This window comes from Crotalus tigris, unplaced genomic scaffold, assembly GCF_016545835.1.
Source record: "Crotalus tigris isolate CLP2741 ecotype Arizona unplaced genomic scaffold, ASM1654583v1 scf7180000024151.2778019, whole genome shotgun sequence".
NCBI classification, from domain to species: domain Eukaryota; kingdom Metazoa; phylum Chordata; class Lepidosauria; order Squamata; family Viperidae; genus Crotalus; species Crotalus tigris.
Genome location: NW_024100413.1, coordinates 445,688 through 464,109, shown reverse-complemented (window position 1 = coordinate 464,109; position 18,422 = coordinate 445,688). Strand labels below are relative to the sequence as shown.

The 18,422-nt window shown below is 37.2% G+C and overlaps 1 protein-coding gene across 2 annotated transcripts in view; it reads left to right on the top strand.

Moving 5' to 3' along the window:
- The window catches only part of UNC5C (unc-5 netrin receptor C), a 361,800-nt gene that overhangs the window by 334,146 nt on the left and 9,232 nt on the right, over window positions 1-18,422 (top strand). For both annotated transcript variants that reach the window (XM_039322862.1, XM_039322861.1), the window contains one exon: window positions 17,225-17,403. In XM_039322862.1, coding sequence (XP_039178796.1) covers window positions 17,225-17,403 — 179 coding nt within the window. The remainder of the gene's footprint in view (window positions 1-17,224; window positions 17,404-18,422) is intronic.

Sequence of the window (18,422 nt, the reverse complement as noted above, 5' to 3'; positions counted from 1 at the left end):
AGTGTATCAGTTGTTCTCACTTTTCCCATGAAGGACCTAGTTTTCAGCACAACTGAGATGTTAAATTTAGACGTTCAATTGGCATTTCTGATATGAAATAATTTCTGCTAGTTGCAGCCTCTCCTACACAGAGATGGCCTGGTCTCTGTTATCCATACTGTGGTGATATTCAGATTTGTCCTATGCAGATCTGACTGTACTCCAGCATAGTGAATAAAAATGCCATATTCTTAAGGTAACCAGTAGGAATGACCATGGACAATCAAATTTGTTTTGGGAATTTTCATTAGGACTCACCTGAGCAGTGGAATGGGTCTTTTGGACGCCTAGGAACATAAATGGGATAAAAGCATTAAAATGTAATTTTATTTTGAAAGTGTTTTAAGACCTGCCGTTATTGCTATGCAATCGGGACAAAAAGTGATTAGGATGAAACCTTTCCTCTTCATTTCCATCTCCAAGAGCAAAGGGCAAGCCTTAAAAATCCCTTGGCCTTCCTTCTGCTTTGCGCAGTGGCAGAATTACCACTCTCTTTCTGGCTTTCGCTAGCCTTTTCAGTTAAAAACAACTCCAACGAAAGACCTCATTGACATTAATAAGGAATGATTCTGGTGTCTCAGCACCATAGCAACCAGCCATTAATTTCATTCTGCTGGCCATATCTCTGAGCCACACAGCTCCACCCCTGCTGGCTTTGGATGGTGTTTTTATTTCTGAGCCCAGCAGGTCTGTGTCATTCAATAACTGCACAACTCCAGCAACAACTGGAGGAATAGCAATTCAGTATAGGGAAAGACCCAGCAGTCCTTCGGATAAATTCTGCCCCTGTCCACAAATGCTGGTGGATAAAGGAAAAAAGTGGATCAGACAGAAAAACAAATGAAAAGATTAAGAAAATCCCCCTTTTGTGGGCATTTGTTTCCTCAAAGGGGACAGTGGCATCAGTATAAAGACTTTATGTGAGATTTAGTAAGGTTATTTCATGATTCTGTATGGTGTAAGGTTCCATATGCAACAGCGGCTGGGAAGAATGCTGATAAGGGTTTTATAGCAGCATATCTAAAAATTATGATAGTGCAAAGTATTGGCTGGAAAGGAAATGAGCAATAGGAAAGTACCTTTTTTCTTCCTTGTCAAATCAAGGATGAGTAGAAACAGCCAAGAGCCATGTCACAAGTTTCTCATAAGTGTGTGAAGCCACCCAGAATGACATACACAGTGGTGCGTCTGATCCAGTAAGTATGTATTTCATTGTATGAATAAATCAAATGTGCCTGCCAATCCTTACACTTAAAACTGTAGCAATGATAGTGGATTTTAGTTTAGGAGGAGCCTCCTATTCTACCAGCTCTTACAATATTAGAGAACACAGTATCAGTAGTAGAGACATTCAAGTTTCTGGGTTCTATAATCTCCAAGGATTTGAAGTAGGCACCTAACATTAGAACCATCATTTAAAAAACACAATAAAGAATGTTCTTCCTACATCAACATATAAAATTCAGACTGCTTCAGAAAATGATGATACAGTTTACAGAAGAGTTATTGAGTCTGTCATTTGTACTTCTCTAAATGTCTGGTTTGGTACAACAACCAAACAGGACATGTACAGACTTCAACTGATAGTTATGACTGCAGAAAAAATAATTGCAACCAGACTGCCTTCCACTGAGAACCTGTATACTGCACAGGTCAGAAAGAGAGTGAGAAAATATCTACAGACCCCTCATATCCTGGACATAAACTGTTTCAATTCGTCCCCTCAGGATGCCGCTATTGGGAATTGCATGTCAAAACAACTAGACACAAAGACAGTTTTTTCCTTCAAGCCATCACTCTGCTGAACATCTAATTACCACTGTCTTATGTCTAAGGACATTTACCCACATGGTGTGGCTGTATTACTATTATCCTTCTCATCTTTTCAACTATTTTCTCATATTGGTTTGTTGTTCATATATACACTGGGAGCTTTTGCTCTGGAGACAAATTTTTTTGGTGCCCAATCACACTTGGTTAATAAAGTATTCTATTCTATTCTATTCTATTCCATTCCATTCCATTCATCATAAGTGACATAACTTTTGGTCTGCAATTATCTCTCTGTCAAGTGAACTTTTGGTGACAAACAGAAATAATGAGCCACCATCCTCCAACTCATTTCATTATTATCCCATGAATTTTATGGATTTATACTTTTAGTTATATTTTTAATCCATTTTCTGTGACCAATGACCTTGGTGTATATATTTAACTGTATTAAAATTCTAATCAGTGAATATAATCCTTGAAGCTTATAACATTGAAATCAGTATAACTGAAACAAATCCTCAAACTAAAAAAGTCCCTAAGAAGTTAAAAGTTGTTAAGAAATATTTTAAAACAATAACTAATCAAATCTGATCATAGATGTGTTTCCAGAGTATTGGTGTAAATATTAGAAAACCTATGAAAAAAGTAGTTCTAATTATTAATTATGATGACAATTAATTCTTCAGAAGGCCCTGTTAGATGGTAGTAAGCGTAAGATTTGACATGGTCAGATTACAAAATCAAGTTAATTTTCATGTAAATCATTCTCTGTGATTTACAGATTCAGCATATTGCCCCCAACAATCCGTATCCTCATTTTACTGACCTCAGAAAGATGGAAGGCTGAGTCAAGTCAGGATTAAACTGCTGGCAGTCGGCACAGATAGCCTGCAATACTATATTCCACTGTGCCACCATGGCTCTATTTTTTTTTAATATATTTTTATTCATAATACAATTAAAACAACAATGGACAAACATGACATTCCAGAGTGAATTTTCCTATCAGTTCCTATCATAGTACAAAAGTTTAATACATTGTTCTTAACCTCTATATGAGCCTCATCTTCTATACAATGCAATTATATATACAATTATATGTACAGTTATGTATATCTTTTAATTCTACCATTAACTTGAAGTCCGAGCAGTTCTTCATACCAACGGTAAAATTTGCCCCAGATTTCGAAGTATTCGTGTTCTGTTTTGTCTTTCATAATCATTGTAAGCCTGTCCATCTCAGCACATGATAGAATTTTATGCAGGATCTCTTCTTCTGTTGGAGTTCCCTTGTTCCTCCAATTTTGAGCAAAAACCAGCCTGGAAGCCGTTAAAATGTGTAGCATTAAATAAAGTACACCTTTGTCGTGCTTTTGCGTAGTTAAACCTAATAGAAAGAGTTCTGGTTTTAGTTCTACCGCTTGCTCTAATATTTCTTCCAGCCATATTTTAATCCTATTCCAAAAATCACAAGCTCGCGTGCATTCCCACCACATATGATAGTAAGTTCCGCTTTTCAAATTACATTTCCAACATTTAGGGGAAACATTGGTATACATTTTAGACAATCTTGTGGGTGGGAGATGCCATCTATAAAACATTTTGTAAAGGTTCTCTTTGTAAGAGGTGGCCAAAGTAAGTTTCTTGTTTCTTGCCCATAGTTCTTGCCATATGTGCAGATCAAAATTAAGACCAAAGTCCTTGCCCCAATTCAACATTGTCACTTTTACTTGTTCCTCGTATTGCCTGATCTAGCAAATAGTAGTATAATTTTTTAATCATTTTATCCTCCGACCCCAAAATTATTTTATCCAATTCTATTGGTTCTAATTTAATGCCTAACTCTTTTTTGTCTTTCTGATATCTCGCCTGCAGTTGCAGGTATGCCCACCATTCTAATTCTATCCCTTCATCGTGGATGGTTTTCCTGGATTTCAATTCCCCTCTTTCATCTAAAATGTTTTTATATGTTATGGTCTTGTCTAATTGAGTAAATTTTGAGTGTACATATATTTCTAACGGTGAGATCCAAGTGGGTACTTGGGTATAATTTGGTTGCCAAATTTTTATCCATACATCAATAAGAGCTTGCCTAATATAGTGACTTCGAAAATATTTATGTACTTTATATTTATGATCCCATAATATGGCATGCCATCCTATTTGTAGGTCATGGACCTCCAGACATAATAGTCTCCTGTTTTTTAGTAATATCCAATCTCTTACCCATACTAATGCTGCGGCCTGGTAATATTTCTCCAAGTCTGGAAGACCAAATCCCCCCCTTTCCTTTGAGTTCTGCAGTAATTTTAATTTAATCCTTGCTCTTTTTCCTTGCCAAATGAATTTACACATCATTTTATTCAAATTTTGAAAAAATTTCTTGTCTAATTTTATAGGTATACATTGGAACAAAAATAAGATTTTTGGCAACACATTCATTTTGATCACCGCAATTCTACCCATAAAAGAGAGCTGTAGGTTAGTCCAAATATCAAAATCTTTTTGAATCTGTTCTATTAACTTATTGTAGTTATCCCTTTTAAGCGTAGCGCATTTGGCAGTCAGTTGTATCCCTAAATATCTAATTTTATTTGTGATTTGAACACCAATTCTGTCAAACAATTCATTTTTCTGTATTTTAGTCATATTTTTGACGAGCATTTTAGTTTTTTCTTTATTTATCTTTAAACCTGCTATTTCCCCGTATCTATTCAATGTTTCCATCAGTCTAGTCCCTGATTGTAGTGGTTCTTCAATTATAAAAACTAAATCATCTGCAAAGGCTTGTATTTTAAATGTCTCTTTCTTGATTTCTAAACCTTGGATCTGTTCATCTTGCCGGATTGCTCTAGTTAATACCTCAAGAGATAATATAAATAACAATGGTGATAGTGGGCAACCTTGCCTCGTGCCTTTTTGAATTTGGAAACTCTCGGTCAATTCTCCATTGATTATTACTTTGGCCACCTGCTTAGAATAAACTGATTTAAACATATTTAAAAAATTTTCCCCAAAGTCCATATACAGTAATTGGTTAAACATAAAATCCCATTTTACATTGTCGAATGCTTTTTGTGCATCAAGAAAAATTAAACACATTTGCTTTTCATTATGTACTTCATAATATTCCAATATGTCCAAAACAGTCCTAATATTGTTTCTTATATATCTTTTAGATAGAAAGCCGTTTTGATCAGTATGTATAAAATCCACTAAAAACCTTTCAAATCTTTGTGCCATTATTGCCATGAAAATCTTGTAATCCGAATTCAAAAGAGAAATGGATCTATAGTTCTTAATTTGCGTCAGGTCTGTGGTTTCTTTAGGAATCAAAGTGAGGAAGGCTTCTTCCCATGTAGCTGGTATTTTAGCTTGGGTTAAAACCTCATTGAATAAGTCCAACAGCATTGGGCTTAAAGATTCTTGTGCAATTTTATACATTTCTGCAGGTATAACATCTGGCCCAGGTGCTTTATTATTCTTCTGTTTCTTAATTGCAACCGAGAGTCTAAATGTGTTATCTCTTTATTTAGAAGAGTTTTAAATTCTTCTGGCACCTTGGGTAAATCGACTAATTGTAAATACTGTACTATGTCATAGTTATTTCTCTTTTCGTCGTCCTTGTATAAATTCTTATAAAACTCATATGCCACTAGCTTTTTTCCTTCGTTCTGGCATACCATATCACCTTTGACGTTATAAAATTTAGTAATCCTCTGCTTATTGTTATGTTTTTTGATTTTGTAAGCCAACCATCTCCCTGGTTTATTGGCGTTTTCAAAGAAATTTTGTTTAGTACGTTTTATCTGCTGTCCTAGATCTTCCTTCATAATAATATCCATCTTATGTTTAATTAAATCAATCTGTTGTTTCAAATCACATCTTTGTGGTTCATTTTGCAGGTTATCCTCAACTTTACGTAGTTCTTCTTCTAGTTGTCTTTGGCGTTGTGTTTTGATTTTATGTTGCCTAGCCATATAAGAAATTACAACGCCTCTCATGTAGGCTTTGGTTGTATCCCATAGATTTTGGCAATTTGTATCCTCCTTCTTGTTTGACTTAAAAAACAGATCCAATTGTTCTTCTAATTTTGATTTGAATTCTTTATGATTTAAGATTGCCCTTTTTAGAGTCCATCTCCTCGTGTTTTATTGCCCCTTCCATCTAATTCTAATCGGATTGTGATCAGCCCAGGGGATCTAATTCTCACTAACAGAGATGAAATGATAGACGGTGTTGGAGCCATAGGAACCCTGGGAGGAAGTGATCATGCAATATTAGAATTCAACATTATAGAAGCACAACCAATAGAACACAGTCAAACTAGAGTCTTGGACTTCAAGAGAGCTAATTTCAATAAACTTAGAGAGGGCTTGGGAAGGATTCCATGGATGAGAATCCTCAAGGGGAAAACAACTCAAGAAGCTTGGGAAATTTTGAAAAATGAGATAATAAAAGCACAGTCTAGCACAATACCAACAAAGAGGAAAAATAACAGCTCTCAAAAGAAACCAGCATGGCTGCATAAAGAACTCTCTGACAAATTGAAAGATAAAAAGGACAAGTATAGAAAGTGGAAAGAGGGGAACATAACTAAGTCAGAATATCAGCAAATAGCCCGAGCCTGCAAAGATGAAGTGAAGAAAGCCAAGGCTCAAAATGAACTAAGGCTTGCGACCAAAGTCAAAAATAACAAAAAAAGCTTCTTTCAACATGTAAAAAACAAGAAAAAAGTGAAGGAAATGATTGGTCCATTAGTGGGTGGAAGTGGCAAGAAGGTGACAAGCAACAGGGAGAAAGCAGAACTATTTAACTCATTTTTTGCATCTGTCTTTACACAAAGGGAAAAAACAGACCAACCTATCAAAAATAGTGCCACAAAAAACAAAACAGAAACACAAGTTAAGATAGGCAAGAAAATCGTTAGTGAGCACCTGTCCAGCCTAGATGAGTTCAAATCGCCAGGACCAGACGGATTACACCCCAGAGTTCTCAAGGAACTGGCAGATGTGATATCGGAGCCACTGAACTATATTTTTCAAAGATCCTGGAACACAGGGGAACTACCAGAGGACTGGAAAAGAGCTGATGTAGTTCCCATCCTCAAAAAAGGAAAAAAAATGGATCCAGGAAATTACAGACCTATCAGCCTGACCTCAATACCTGGGAAGATCCTGGAAAAGATAATCAAACAACGAATCAACGAACACCTAGAGGCAAACAAAGTCATTACTAAAAGCCAACATGGGTTTGTCAAAAATAGATCATGCCAGACAAATCTTATTGCATTCTTTGACCAAGTGACAAAATTAGTGGATCAGAGGAATGCTGTGGACATAATTTACTTGGACTTCAGTAAGGCATTTGATAAAGTAGATCACAACCTACTACTTGACAAGATAGAAAAATGTGGGGTAGACAGAACCACCACCAGATGGATCCGTAGCTGGCTGACCGGCCGTACTCAGCGAGTGGTCCTCAATGGAACTGCATCTATATGGAGGGAAGTGTGTAGTGGGGTGCCCCAGGGCTCTGTTCTGGGCCCAGTACTCTTCAACATCTTCATCAACGATTTGGATGAAGGGATAGATGGGGAACTCATCAAATTTGCAGACGACACCAAGCTGGCAGGAATAGCCAACACTCCAGAAGACAGGCTTCAGATACAGAAGGATCTGGACAGACTTGAACACTGGGCACTAACTAACAAAATGAAATTCAATGGTGAAAAAAGCAAGGTTCTACATTTAGGCAAGAAAAACCAAATGCACAAGTACAGCATAGGTGGCACCATGCTCAATAGTAGTAACTGTGAGAGGGACCTCGGAGTCCTAGTAGACAATCACTTAAATATGAGCCAGCAGTGTGCTGCAGCTGCCAAAAAGGCCAACACAGTGCTAGGCTGCATTAACAGAGGGATAGAATCAAGATCACGTGAAGTATTAATACCACTCTTCAATGCCTTGGTAAGGCCACACTTGGAATACTGCATCCAGTTTTGGTCACCACGATGTAAAAAAGATGTTGAGACTCTAGAAAGAGTACAGAGAAGAGCAACAAAGATGATTAGGGGACTGGAGGCTAAAACATATAAGGAACGGTTGCGAGAATTGGGTATGTCTAGTTTAACGAAGAGAAGGACAAGGGGGGACATGATAGCAGTATTCCAATATCTCAGGGGCTGCCATAAAGAAGAGGGAATTAAGCTATTTTCCAAAGCACCTGAAGGCAGGACAAGAAGCAACGGGTGGAAACTAATCAAGGAGAGAAGCAACCTAGAACTAAGGAGAAACTTCCTGACAGTGAGAACAATTAATCAGTGGAACAGCTTGCCTCCAGAAGCAGTAAATGCTCCAACACTGGAAGTTTTTAAGAAGAGACTGGACAGCCATTTGTCCGAAATGGTGTAGGGTTTCCTGCCCGAGCAGGGGGTTGGACTAGATGACCTCCAAGGTCCCTTCCAACTTTACTACTATTACTATTACTATTACTGTTTGTATCAATTACAATCTCCTCTACTTCTAAATTTAAGTCAGCTGACATCCACACCATATCAATTCTGGACCAAGATTGATGACGTCCAGAATAGAAGGTAAACTGTTTTTTCCCAGGATTCCTTTCTCTCCAAGTATCCTGTATATTAAACTCATCTGCCATTTTTAAGAAAATATCAGATATTGTTCCTCTAATTCTTTTTCTACTCTTTCCACATTTACAATCTAGATTATTATCCACAATTGCATTATAGTCACCCATTATGCAAATGCTATCATGTTCCAACTGGCTAATAATGTTGTAGAGTTTCTTATAGAAGCATTTTTGCCCCTCATTCGGGGCATAAATTCCAACCAGAAGAATTTTGGTTTTATTCAAAGTTACTTCCACAATTAGAATTCTGCCATCTTCGTCCTTATAAATTTGCTTAGCCACAATTTCTTGTTTAATATATACTACCACACCTCCTTTCTTATATTGCGAAAGTGCTGCAAACATATTCCCCAGTTTAGGACAATTTAATAAATATTGATGTTGTTTTTTAATGTGGACTTCTTGTAACATTATTATATCTAAATTCATCTTATTAAGCCTATTGAAAAAACTTCTTCCTTTTTGTTGGAGAGTTGAGGCCATTGACGTTGATAGATATAGATTCAACACATTTTTCCCCTCCTTATCTATGTTTAGATCTAGTTACTATTGCTGGTCTAGACTCTTGGGTTTGTAAATCCTTCCCTCTTTCCACTGTTGATCTTATTGGTCTAGCCTCTTTAATTTCCTTAAACCTACTCTCCTCCTGCTTTCCTTCATTTTTCCCTTCGTCAATGTCCTCTCGAGGCTCAACTCTTTTACCTCTAGCTTCAATGGCTTGCACCAGTGTCTCTCCTTCCTCTCTTGCTCCTCTTTCAACTAAATCTTCCTTGCTACCAAAGTTTTCCCTGTAGAATTCCTCTGCTTTTTCTGTTGAGTCTAGGCGAAACTTTTTCTCCTGCCATGTTACCAGAATCTCTTCTGGAGTTAGCCATCTAAAATTGATATTTTTCCTTATCAGTTTGGAAGTTATGTATTGGTAAGGCCTTCTCAGGTCTCTCACTCTTTTGGGTACTTGTTTAAGTACAATCAGCTGTTTACCTCGATATTCCAATGTATCATCTCTGAACCTGAAAAGAACTTCATCCCTAACTGATTTCTTAATAAATCTAATGTGCACTTCTCTGGGAAGATTGTGTCGTCTTGCATAATTTGTATGTATTCTATAGGTCTCATCTATCTCGTTGGCCATCTCCTCTCTGGTAGACCCCAACGCTCCTGCTAGAATATCTGACATTATTACTGGGAAGTCTTCACCTTTCATCTCTCCTACATTTTGAAACCGTAGATAATGAGCAGCCTTCTCAAGTTCCAAAGAAATAACTGTGGTTTCTAATTCTTTGTTAGCTTGAATTAGCCTTTCATTCATTTCATCCACTCTCTGCTCTTCTTTATCCATCCTTTCCTCCATTTCTACTAGTTTTTGTTCATTTTTCATAAGTTGGTGGTGGAAGGATTCAAATTTCCCATCCATAGATTTAATTTTATCTTTAAGTTCACCTGTATCATTCCTTATTTCACCTATTTCTTTTTTCAGATCTTCATGGTTTTTACACATTAACTCTTGCATTGATTGCAGCATTTGTTGCAAATCTTTAAGTGGGTTTGCCCTATCTTTTTGAGCCATTTCTTCTAATGATCTTTGCCTAGCAGAACCTGGTTCCAGCAATGTAGTTTGAAGTGTCTGCTTTCTCCCTATTCCAGCCCTTGTAAGATTTGGAGTACTAGACAGCTCTATTTTTATTATATTTATATATATATAATATTTCTTTCTCAGACAGTTAAAAGAAATCTATGGAATGACTCAACTTTTTTTTGCCTTTCAGAACAATTTCTGTTCATTTGTTCATTTTTTTCTTAATCACCCTGAAAAAGTTATTACATATAAGTACATTACACTAACAAACTAGTCACATATTAGTGGGGCATACAAGATTGCATCATTTTTTCCTTTATCATAATTGTTTTGCAAGGATTGAAAAGGAGTAAAAGCAACTATTTGCTTCACTCTACCAGAACATGCACTGGGGGCACAAAGGGAGTGTCAGGATTTGAAGATTAAGTTTCCAGTTGGGAAAGCACAAACTTTACAATTCCTTTCAATTGCTGCTTCCAACCACCATGCAGACTCATTTTCACCTCAGAAAATCCATATTACATTATATAGTTGTCTTGTTGATAAAGTTCACCTTTCAAAAAGCAGTAACTGATTTTTGCATCAATGCAATCATTGTATTATATTATTGAGACAGCTCTTTCCTATTGCTATAGTGTCACTTCCAAGTGAAGCCCAGACAGCCAAAAAATAATGCTGAAGTCAAAATAGCATCAATATTTTATTAATTTTTGTCGAATGGACCATTCAAAAAATACTGAATGTAACTTCATGTCTGAATTTTTTTAAAAAGCCATCTCAAATGATATTTTGAAATGTTTTACGAGTCCTCGTGTTCTTTTATGTTTTTGATTACAATCAGACCATAAAAAAATTCCACATAATCTCCTCTTAGGTTTCTAAATGAAACAAGGATTATGTCTAAATGATGACATGCCCACAGTGATGACATGCAGCAAGCTTCACTGTTACCTACTTGCTGTCCCCCACCAGACACAAGTACGCAAGTCATGGTTGTGTCACAAAGTTATGATATATTCCTCCATTTCATTGTGACATTTCCTCTTGACTGCCTGTCTCTCTCTTTGTCACCATAAAACGGGTGTCCAAGCTTGTCTACTTTGAGACTTGTCATCTTCAAGTCCCACAATTCCCCAGCCATCCATGCTGGTTGAGGAATTCTGAGAACTTAAGTCCACAAGTTGGACACCCCTGCTCTAAAACGAACCCCTCCCTCTTGTCCATATATGCACCTGCCCAGTAATGTAGGATGACTAAGGAAGAGAATAAGGGTATCATTTGCCATTAATTTTGCTTTACTGCCTTGGGAGAAAAGGCATTTTACAGTTTTTTTTAATCACTCCAACGCCATAATCCCCCTTTAGTAGTAGAGAAAATTTTATTCTGTTCCTATCAAATGAATTTATTGTTCATCTGGAAACACTGGAGCTTTATGGAACTTGGGTTTGGCCCATTTCCCAATTTCCAAACCCATCTTCCTGGTTCTTGAGTTTTAGTACTCTCTCTTGTAAGAGAAATGCTGACTTGATAGTTTCACATCTTCTCAGTAATTCTAGCAACTGAGCAGGGATGAAATTTACACAATTCTGGTCAGTTTCTACCTTCTCATTGCCAGGGACCAGCCACATACAAAGAACCAATCCACCTGGGCTTATGTGTGTCTGTCTGTCCTTTGTTTTCTTTTGTGTAACATTGAGATGAGTGGGTTTTAGCACCAGCTCAGCAGCAAAGCAGCATTTCCACACCTTGTTCTGAATATTGGAAAATCATCATTAATTAAATGGCTTTTGAGAGATTGGAGAAAGGATATATTGACTCAGAATATCAAAGTTATAATTATTTTTTATCTGATTTTTGGATATACTGATAGTGATAACATTTTGGGAAATAAAGGAAAATTGACAGTTGCTGATCAGTACTTTGATGTACTATAAAATATGTTTCATGGTCCAGTGTGAATCGTATCACTAGTGCTCAAGTTCTGGATTTCCTACTGCAATTCATAAAACTGGTTGTGTTGCACAAAGGGAGAAAGGGTTGGGGTAGACAAGAGTTTTGCCACTTGTGGCATCAACAGCGAGAATGCTTGGGTCCTGAATGATAAATTCCCTTTAAATTATGGTGCATAGGACATTTGTATATGAAATGCACTAGCATATTTATCATATATCAGACAAATTTTAGAATACAGGAAAGGAATAAATTTGTTGCAAACATGGAAAGAAAAGGATAAGAGGGGCATGGAAAAAGAGCTCAGAAGTATTAAATAACTGAAAAAATGAGAAAATTAGAGCAGGGCTTTTCAACCTTTTCACCCATTGTACCACTTTTAGGATATGGCAACATCCGAGTACCACCAGTCGCCTAGCAAGGTGTCAAAAACTTGATGACCAAAAAAAAAAGGGAAAAAGTGATAAAGTACAGGTAGTCCTCGATTTTCACTTAGTGACTATTCGAAGTTACAATGGCACTGAAAAAAGTGCCCCCCAAGACACAGCCGAGCAAGACACCTGCCTGCCCACCCGGCGGCGCTCTTCCTCCTGTCCAAAGTTTTCATTGTTGTGAGCATTTCTGTTGAGAATTGGCAGTGGGGGTTGGAGGGATGTTTGGTTTTTATTCCCCCCGTCTGCTGGGTGGTTGCAGCAGGTTTTGGTCACTTCACATGACTCTGGGACACTGTGACCATCATATGTATGAATCAGTTGCCAAGCATCTGAATGTAAATCACAAGACCCTGGAGATGCTGCAACATTCAAACTGATCAGTGCTTCTCCCGGACTCAGCAGAAGCACCAGGATCAGCGCTGAGCTCCAGCTGGAGCCTGGCACTGATCCTGGTGCTTCCACTGAGCCTTGACAGCCCTGCAGCTCCAGCTATCTCTCGTTCAGACTTGTGCAGTGCTGCTACCGGTTCAGCTCATTCCCCTCCCCTACTACCACTTTTCTAGGATGGTCGCGTACCACCTGCCAGGTGCCAATGTACCACAGATGGTACCCATACCACTGGTTGAAAAGCCCTGAATTAGAGGACTGGAAGTGACATCTGGCCCCAACTTTTACAATAATCCAATGGTACAATAATCCAATGGACCCTTTGCAGAAGAGAAGAACATCCTAGAAAACCAGAGAATGAATTTGGCTTTTCAAGGTTGGCCTTTTTCTTATTTTTTGATTTGGCCCTTTACAGTCTAGATATTATAACCCAGCAGCCTGATACCATTAGGTTCATAATTCTACTTTGCAAAGTCAGTAGCACCCTCATGACAAATTTGGCTGAAGCTGTGCAAAATGTCTGTCAATAAAACTGATCTTTCTTTTCTACCATGGATTTTAGTCCAGGTAGGAATGTGAAATCAGTCTTTATTGTTATAGCAACTATAAAACCTCATCTCTTTTCTATGCCCCTGTAATTCTTGCTGTAGTCTGTTTGGAAAATCTACCCTAGCAACCTTAACAACCACATCCACATTTGTCAGGCTTCATTCACTACACAGGTGCAATTTATTTATATTCTCAGATGTTGACTATACTTTGACGCTGACAAGGTCTAACATTGATTTTATTTGTTGAAATGTGTTCTGGAACACTGCTGTACTCAAACCTGTAGATGAAATATAAAGAACTGACATTTAAAGCAGATTCCTTTTTATTATTTAGTAGTTTACCAACTATATAACCTTTGCTTTGCTATAGATAGAAGATCCTGAAACAATAAGTTTTTATTGGTTTCATATGCTGTAAATATCATCTAAGGTTTTCTTGTAAATGTGTGTGTGTGTGTGTGTGTGTATACAAATTGTATAAGTATTACCACAATACAGATTTTTGATAACATGCTTCTGCTTCTACCAGGCCTATACATAATCTTGTTTTCCAAGCAGTATAGTACTTTTCTCAAGAAAAGAAGCAAAAAGCAAGGGCATAGGGCTGTGTTATAAAGGAAGAGGATTTGGTGGTGATAGTGTTTTACTTCTAAATGAGTTATCTCTAAACAAAGATAATTACACTTTGTAAATTGATTTGAAATATAACATATTATGTGTCCATGGGTTACGTGAGTATTTTCAGGCTTACCAGGATTCCCAATGTTGTGTTTACATTTATTATTTGTATTTCATTTCGGAGTTGTTGTTGTTATTTTTGGGGGGGGGGGGTTCTCTATATACTTTAACCAATAGATTTCAAATTTCATTTTATTGTGACATTTTTTGTTGCATAAATGTCTTTTTTAAAAAAAAACTTGTGAATTTTATATTTTATGGGCAAGAACTATCTGTAAAAATATAGTGATGATAGTAGCATTTCAGGGTAAAATATTTAGGCTGTTATACATAAAAATATTTTGCACTACACACACTGCACTTTTTAAATATCATAAAAAACTATCCATATGTTCACATATACTCTCTGAAGTATGATTTGACATGGCCTTTTCCCATCTTTCTTGATGTTTACCAATGCTTTTGTTTTGGAGAAAAATGAGTGTTTCCTAGGATTGAAGGAATTGTTCTACAACAGTTCAGAGGACTCATTTATCACAAGGGTGCCCAACCCCCGGTCCATGGACCAGTAGCGGGCTGCGGCATGCCAGCAACTGGTCCACACAAACAAGCAAAGCCCCAAACCCATGCACTCTCCGGTCCGCAGAAAAACTTTTATCCATGGAACCGGTCCCTGGTACCCAAAAGGTTGGGGACCTCTGATCTATCAGGTTCAGGACTATGGCAATTAGTCCTGAACCTTTATAGATTTAAAGAAAGGAGTTTTGCCAACTCTGAAAAACCTACCTGAAAAACCAGAAATAGAACCTTAAGCTTTTTACATGCATCATTGATAACATCAGCATCTTTTGACCGAGGATTGTTCTCTAGCAGCAGCGCAGTGGAATTCTCTCAAGGGCAACACATGGAATGATTTGCTTGTGGCAGTTAAGGATATGAGCAGTGTGGTGGCTCAGCAGTTAAGAGACTGGGCTTGTCAGCTGTAAAGCCAACAGCTTGGGTTTGAGACCCTAGTACCATACAACTGGGTGAACTCCCTTCCTTTCTCCAGCTCCTGCCAAACTAGCAATTTGAAAGCATGCAAATGCAAGCAGATAAATAAGTACCACTTCAGTGGGAAGGTAACAGTGTTTTGTGATGTCATGCTGGCCACATGACCATGGAAATGTCTCTGGACATTACCACTCAATGGCCTTGAAATGGAGATGAGCACCACCTCCTATTATCAGCAATGACTAGCGAAGTAAAATCTGCAGGGACTCCTTTACCTTTACTCAAAGATATTCCACTAAGGAATTTGGAAAATAGAGCAAGTCATTCCCTGGCATATTGTCAATAGCAACTTAAAAAATCAAAGTCCTACTATATATGAGGACTATATACTGTAAGCAAAGGAGAGAATGTAGTACCCAATTTGTTCCAGATAATCTTTTAAATAAAAAAGTAAGCAAATAAATAGGAAGCTGATATTATGAAAGCCAAACACCAACTTTGTTTCATTTATTCATTGTTACATGAATGTCCTATTATGATTCCACTGGGATGGTAATAAACATTCATTGTTACAACCACCAGATTGTAGAGAACTGTTTGACTGTGTCTCAGTCCATTTCCTAAAATTAAGACTATGCTTAATTTATTAAGTTATTATGACACTGTATAGGGGAAGCTACAATAGACAGTGGTAGAATTCCCTGGATAGTATGCTTCAAATGAGGAATAGAATAGAATAGAAACAGAAACAGAAACAAAACCTTGGAGATATTCTAGTCCAGCCCCCTGCTTGAGCAGGAGAACCTATACCATCTCAGACAAGTGATTGTCCAGTCTCTTCTTAAAAACCTCCAGTAATGGAACGCCCATGATTTCTGAAGGCAAGCTGTTCCTCTGATTAATTGTCCTCACTGTTAGGAAGTTTCTCCTTAATTCCAGGTTGCTTCTCTCTTTGGTCAGTTTCCAATCATTGTTTCTTCCTGCCCTCTGCTGCTTTGGAGAATAGTTTGACCCCCTTTTCTTTGTGGCAGCCCTTCAAATACTGGAATACTGCTATCCTGTCGCCCCTGTTTCTTTTTTTCTTTAGACTAGCCAAACCCAAGTCCTCTGGCCGTTCTTCATATGTTTTAATCTCTAGGCCTTAGATCATTTTAGTTGCTCTTCTCTGAACTTTTTCCAATGTCTCAACATCTTTTTTGTAATATGGTAACCAAAATTGGTTGCAATATTCCAGGTGTGGTATTATTAGGGTTTTATAAAGCGGCACTAATACTTCGCATGATCTTGATTCTATGCCTCTGTTTATACAACCCAGGATTGTATTAGCTTTTTTGGCGGCAGCCGCACACTACTGGCTCATAGTCAAGTGGTCATCCACTAGGACTTCAAGGACCTTCTCATAGTTGCTGTTTTTGAGCCCGGTCTCACCTAGTCTGTGCTTAAACCTTTGATTTTTCCTGCCTAAATGTAAAACTTTGCTTTTCTCTACATTAAAACTCATTTTGTTGGATAGGGCCCATTGTTCAACTTTGTCAAGATCTTTTTGGATCCTGAGCTTGTCTTCTGGGGTGTTGGCTACTCCTGCCAGTTTAGTGTAATCTGCAAATTTGATGAGCTTCCCTTCTATTTCCTCATCTAAGTCATTAATGAAAATGTTGAAGAGTACTGCGCCTAAGACGGAGCCTTGTGGTATCCCACTGCTTACTTCTCTCCATGTGGATATAGTAGTATTGAGTACTACTTGCTGAGTATGGTTTGTCAGCCAGCTACAGGTTCATCTGATGGTGTTGCTATCTATCCCACCTTTTTCTAACTTACTAAGCAGTAGGTTGTGGTTTACTTTGTCAAATACCTTATTGAAGTCTAAGTATACTATGTCCACAGTGTTCCACTGTGACTACTAATCTAGTCACTTTATCAAAGAATGAAATGAGATGGTTTGGCATGATCTGTTTTTGAGGGTATGAGGGTATTAGTAATTTTAAAAGTTTATTTTAAAATCTTTCATGTTGCCTTTCTAGTCAAAGGTAGTAGAAAAGCAATATATAAGTAGAACTTTCAAAGATTCATAACCATTATGTTACATCTAACACAACCCAAAGGGTTTATATTTCATAGATTGCTTTTTTGTTAATCTAATTCTGTCCCCTCACTTATTATGTGGCCATATTTTCTACTTTTAATATATGCAGGAACCTACTGGCATTGAATATCCACTTACAGATCCAGCAAGTACCATTACATCCATAGTAGGACCCTGCGCATTCAGCATCCCTCTTCCTATCCGTCAGAAACTTTGCAGTAGCCTAGATGCTCCTCAAACAAGAGGCCATGATTGGCGGATGTTGGCCCACAAATTAAAATTGGACAGGTAAGCAAACATATTGTCAACGTAAATTTAACATTAGTTGAGTTACTTTTTTAATTATGCTAGCAGTGCATTGCTGATCCTTCTGAAACTAGTAGCAGAGAGTTACCATTGAAATATGCTCTTCAAAAAGTTTCTTACAGAGAAGTTTGTACCAATATCCATATGCAAGGAGTAAGTCGCATAATGGAATATGGTTTATGGCAACAATTGTCTCAATCGACACTGGGAATACCATCCAAATTATAACTGGTATACCAAATGGTCTAATCTTTTAATCCCAAATAGTAAAATTAATACGTTAAAATATAACTGCTGGGCATTATTTTGGTATTTTTCTCTACACACCAGAACAGAAAGCACTCTGTGAAAGTTGTAATTATGTTCTGTGTCCTTTAATATGTGTAGCCTATGACAATTGAAGGCTCATTGAAGGCTCTAGTCCTTTTTAATTATATTCTGCTGATCAGAAAAAAAATCATATTAAAAAAAGATAGTTCATTTTCTTCTTTAATGCATATCACTCTTTGAGTGAACACTATTATCTTATAACAAAACTTCAGATCAAACAGTAGGGAAGAAAATAATATTCTGGACTGCTAATAAATGACAGTAGAAGGGAAGAAGGACACAATGCCCTTATTAACATGGTATACCTGGAGACAGCAGAAGGACATGCAGAAATAATGCCTATGTTCCAGGCTGCTTATTTTATACACTTATTAATTACAAATGCTTCTGTATCCTTCACTTATATGATTATCACCTATATATAACATACTGTATATATTTTAATGCATTACAATCATTTTAAAATTATCAGACATATCAGAAGCAATAATAATAAATAATATTGGCATACATTCAAAGTAATATAATAAATACATAACGTCGATCATTTATCTTAATCAAGTACATAATTCTTTATCTTATCAGTCTCCAAATATACGTCTTAAAAGCCAAGTTTGTAGAGCCTTCCTAAATATTAAGAATTGGGGTATGGTTCTTCCATATGTTGAGAG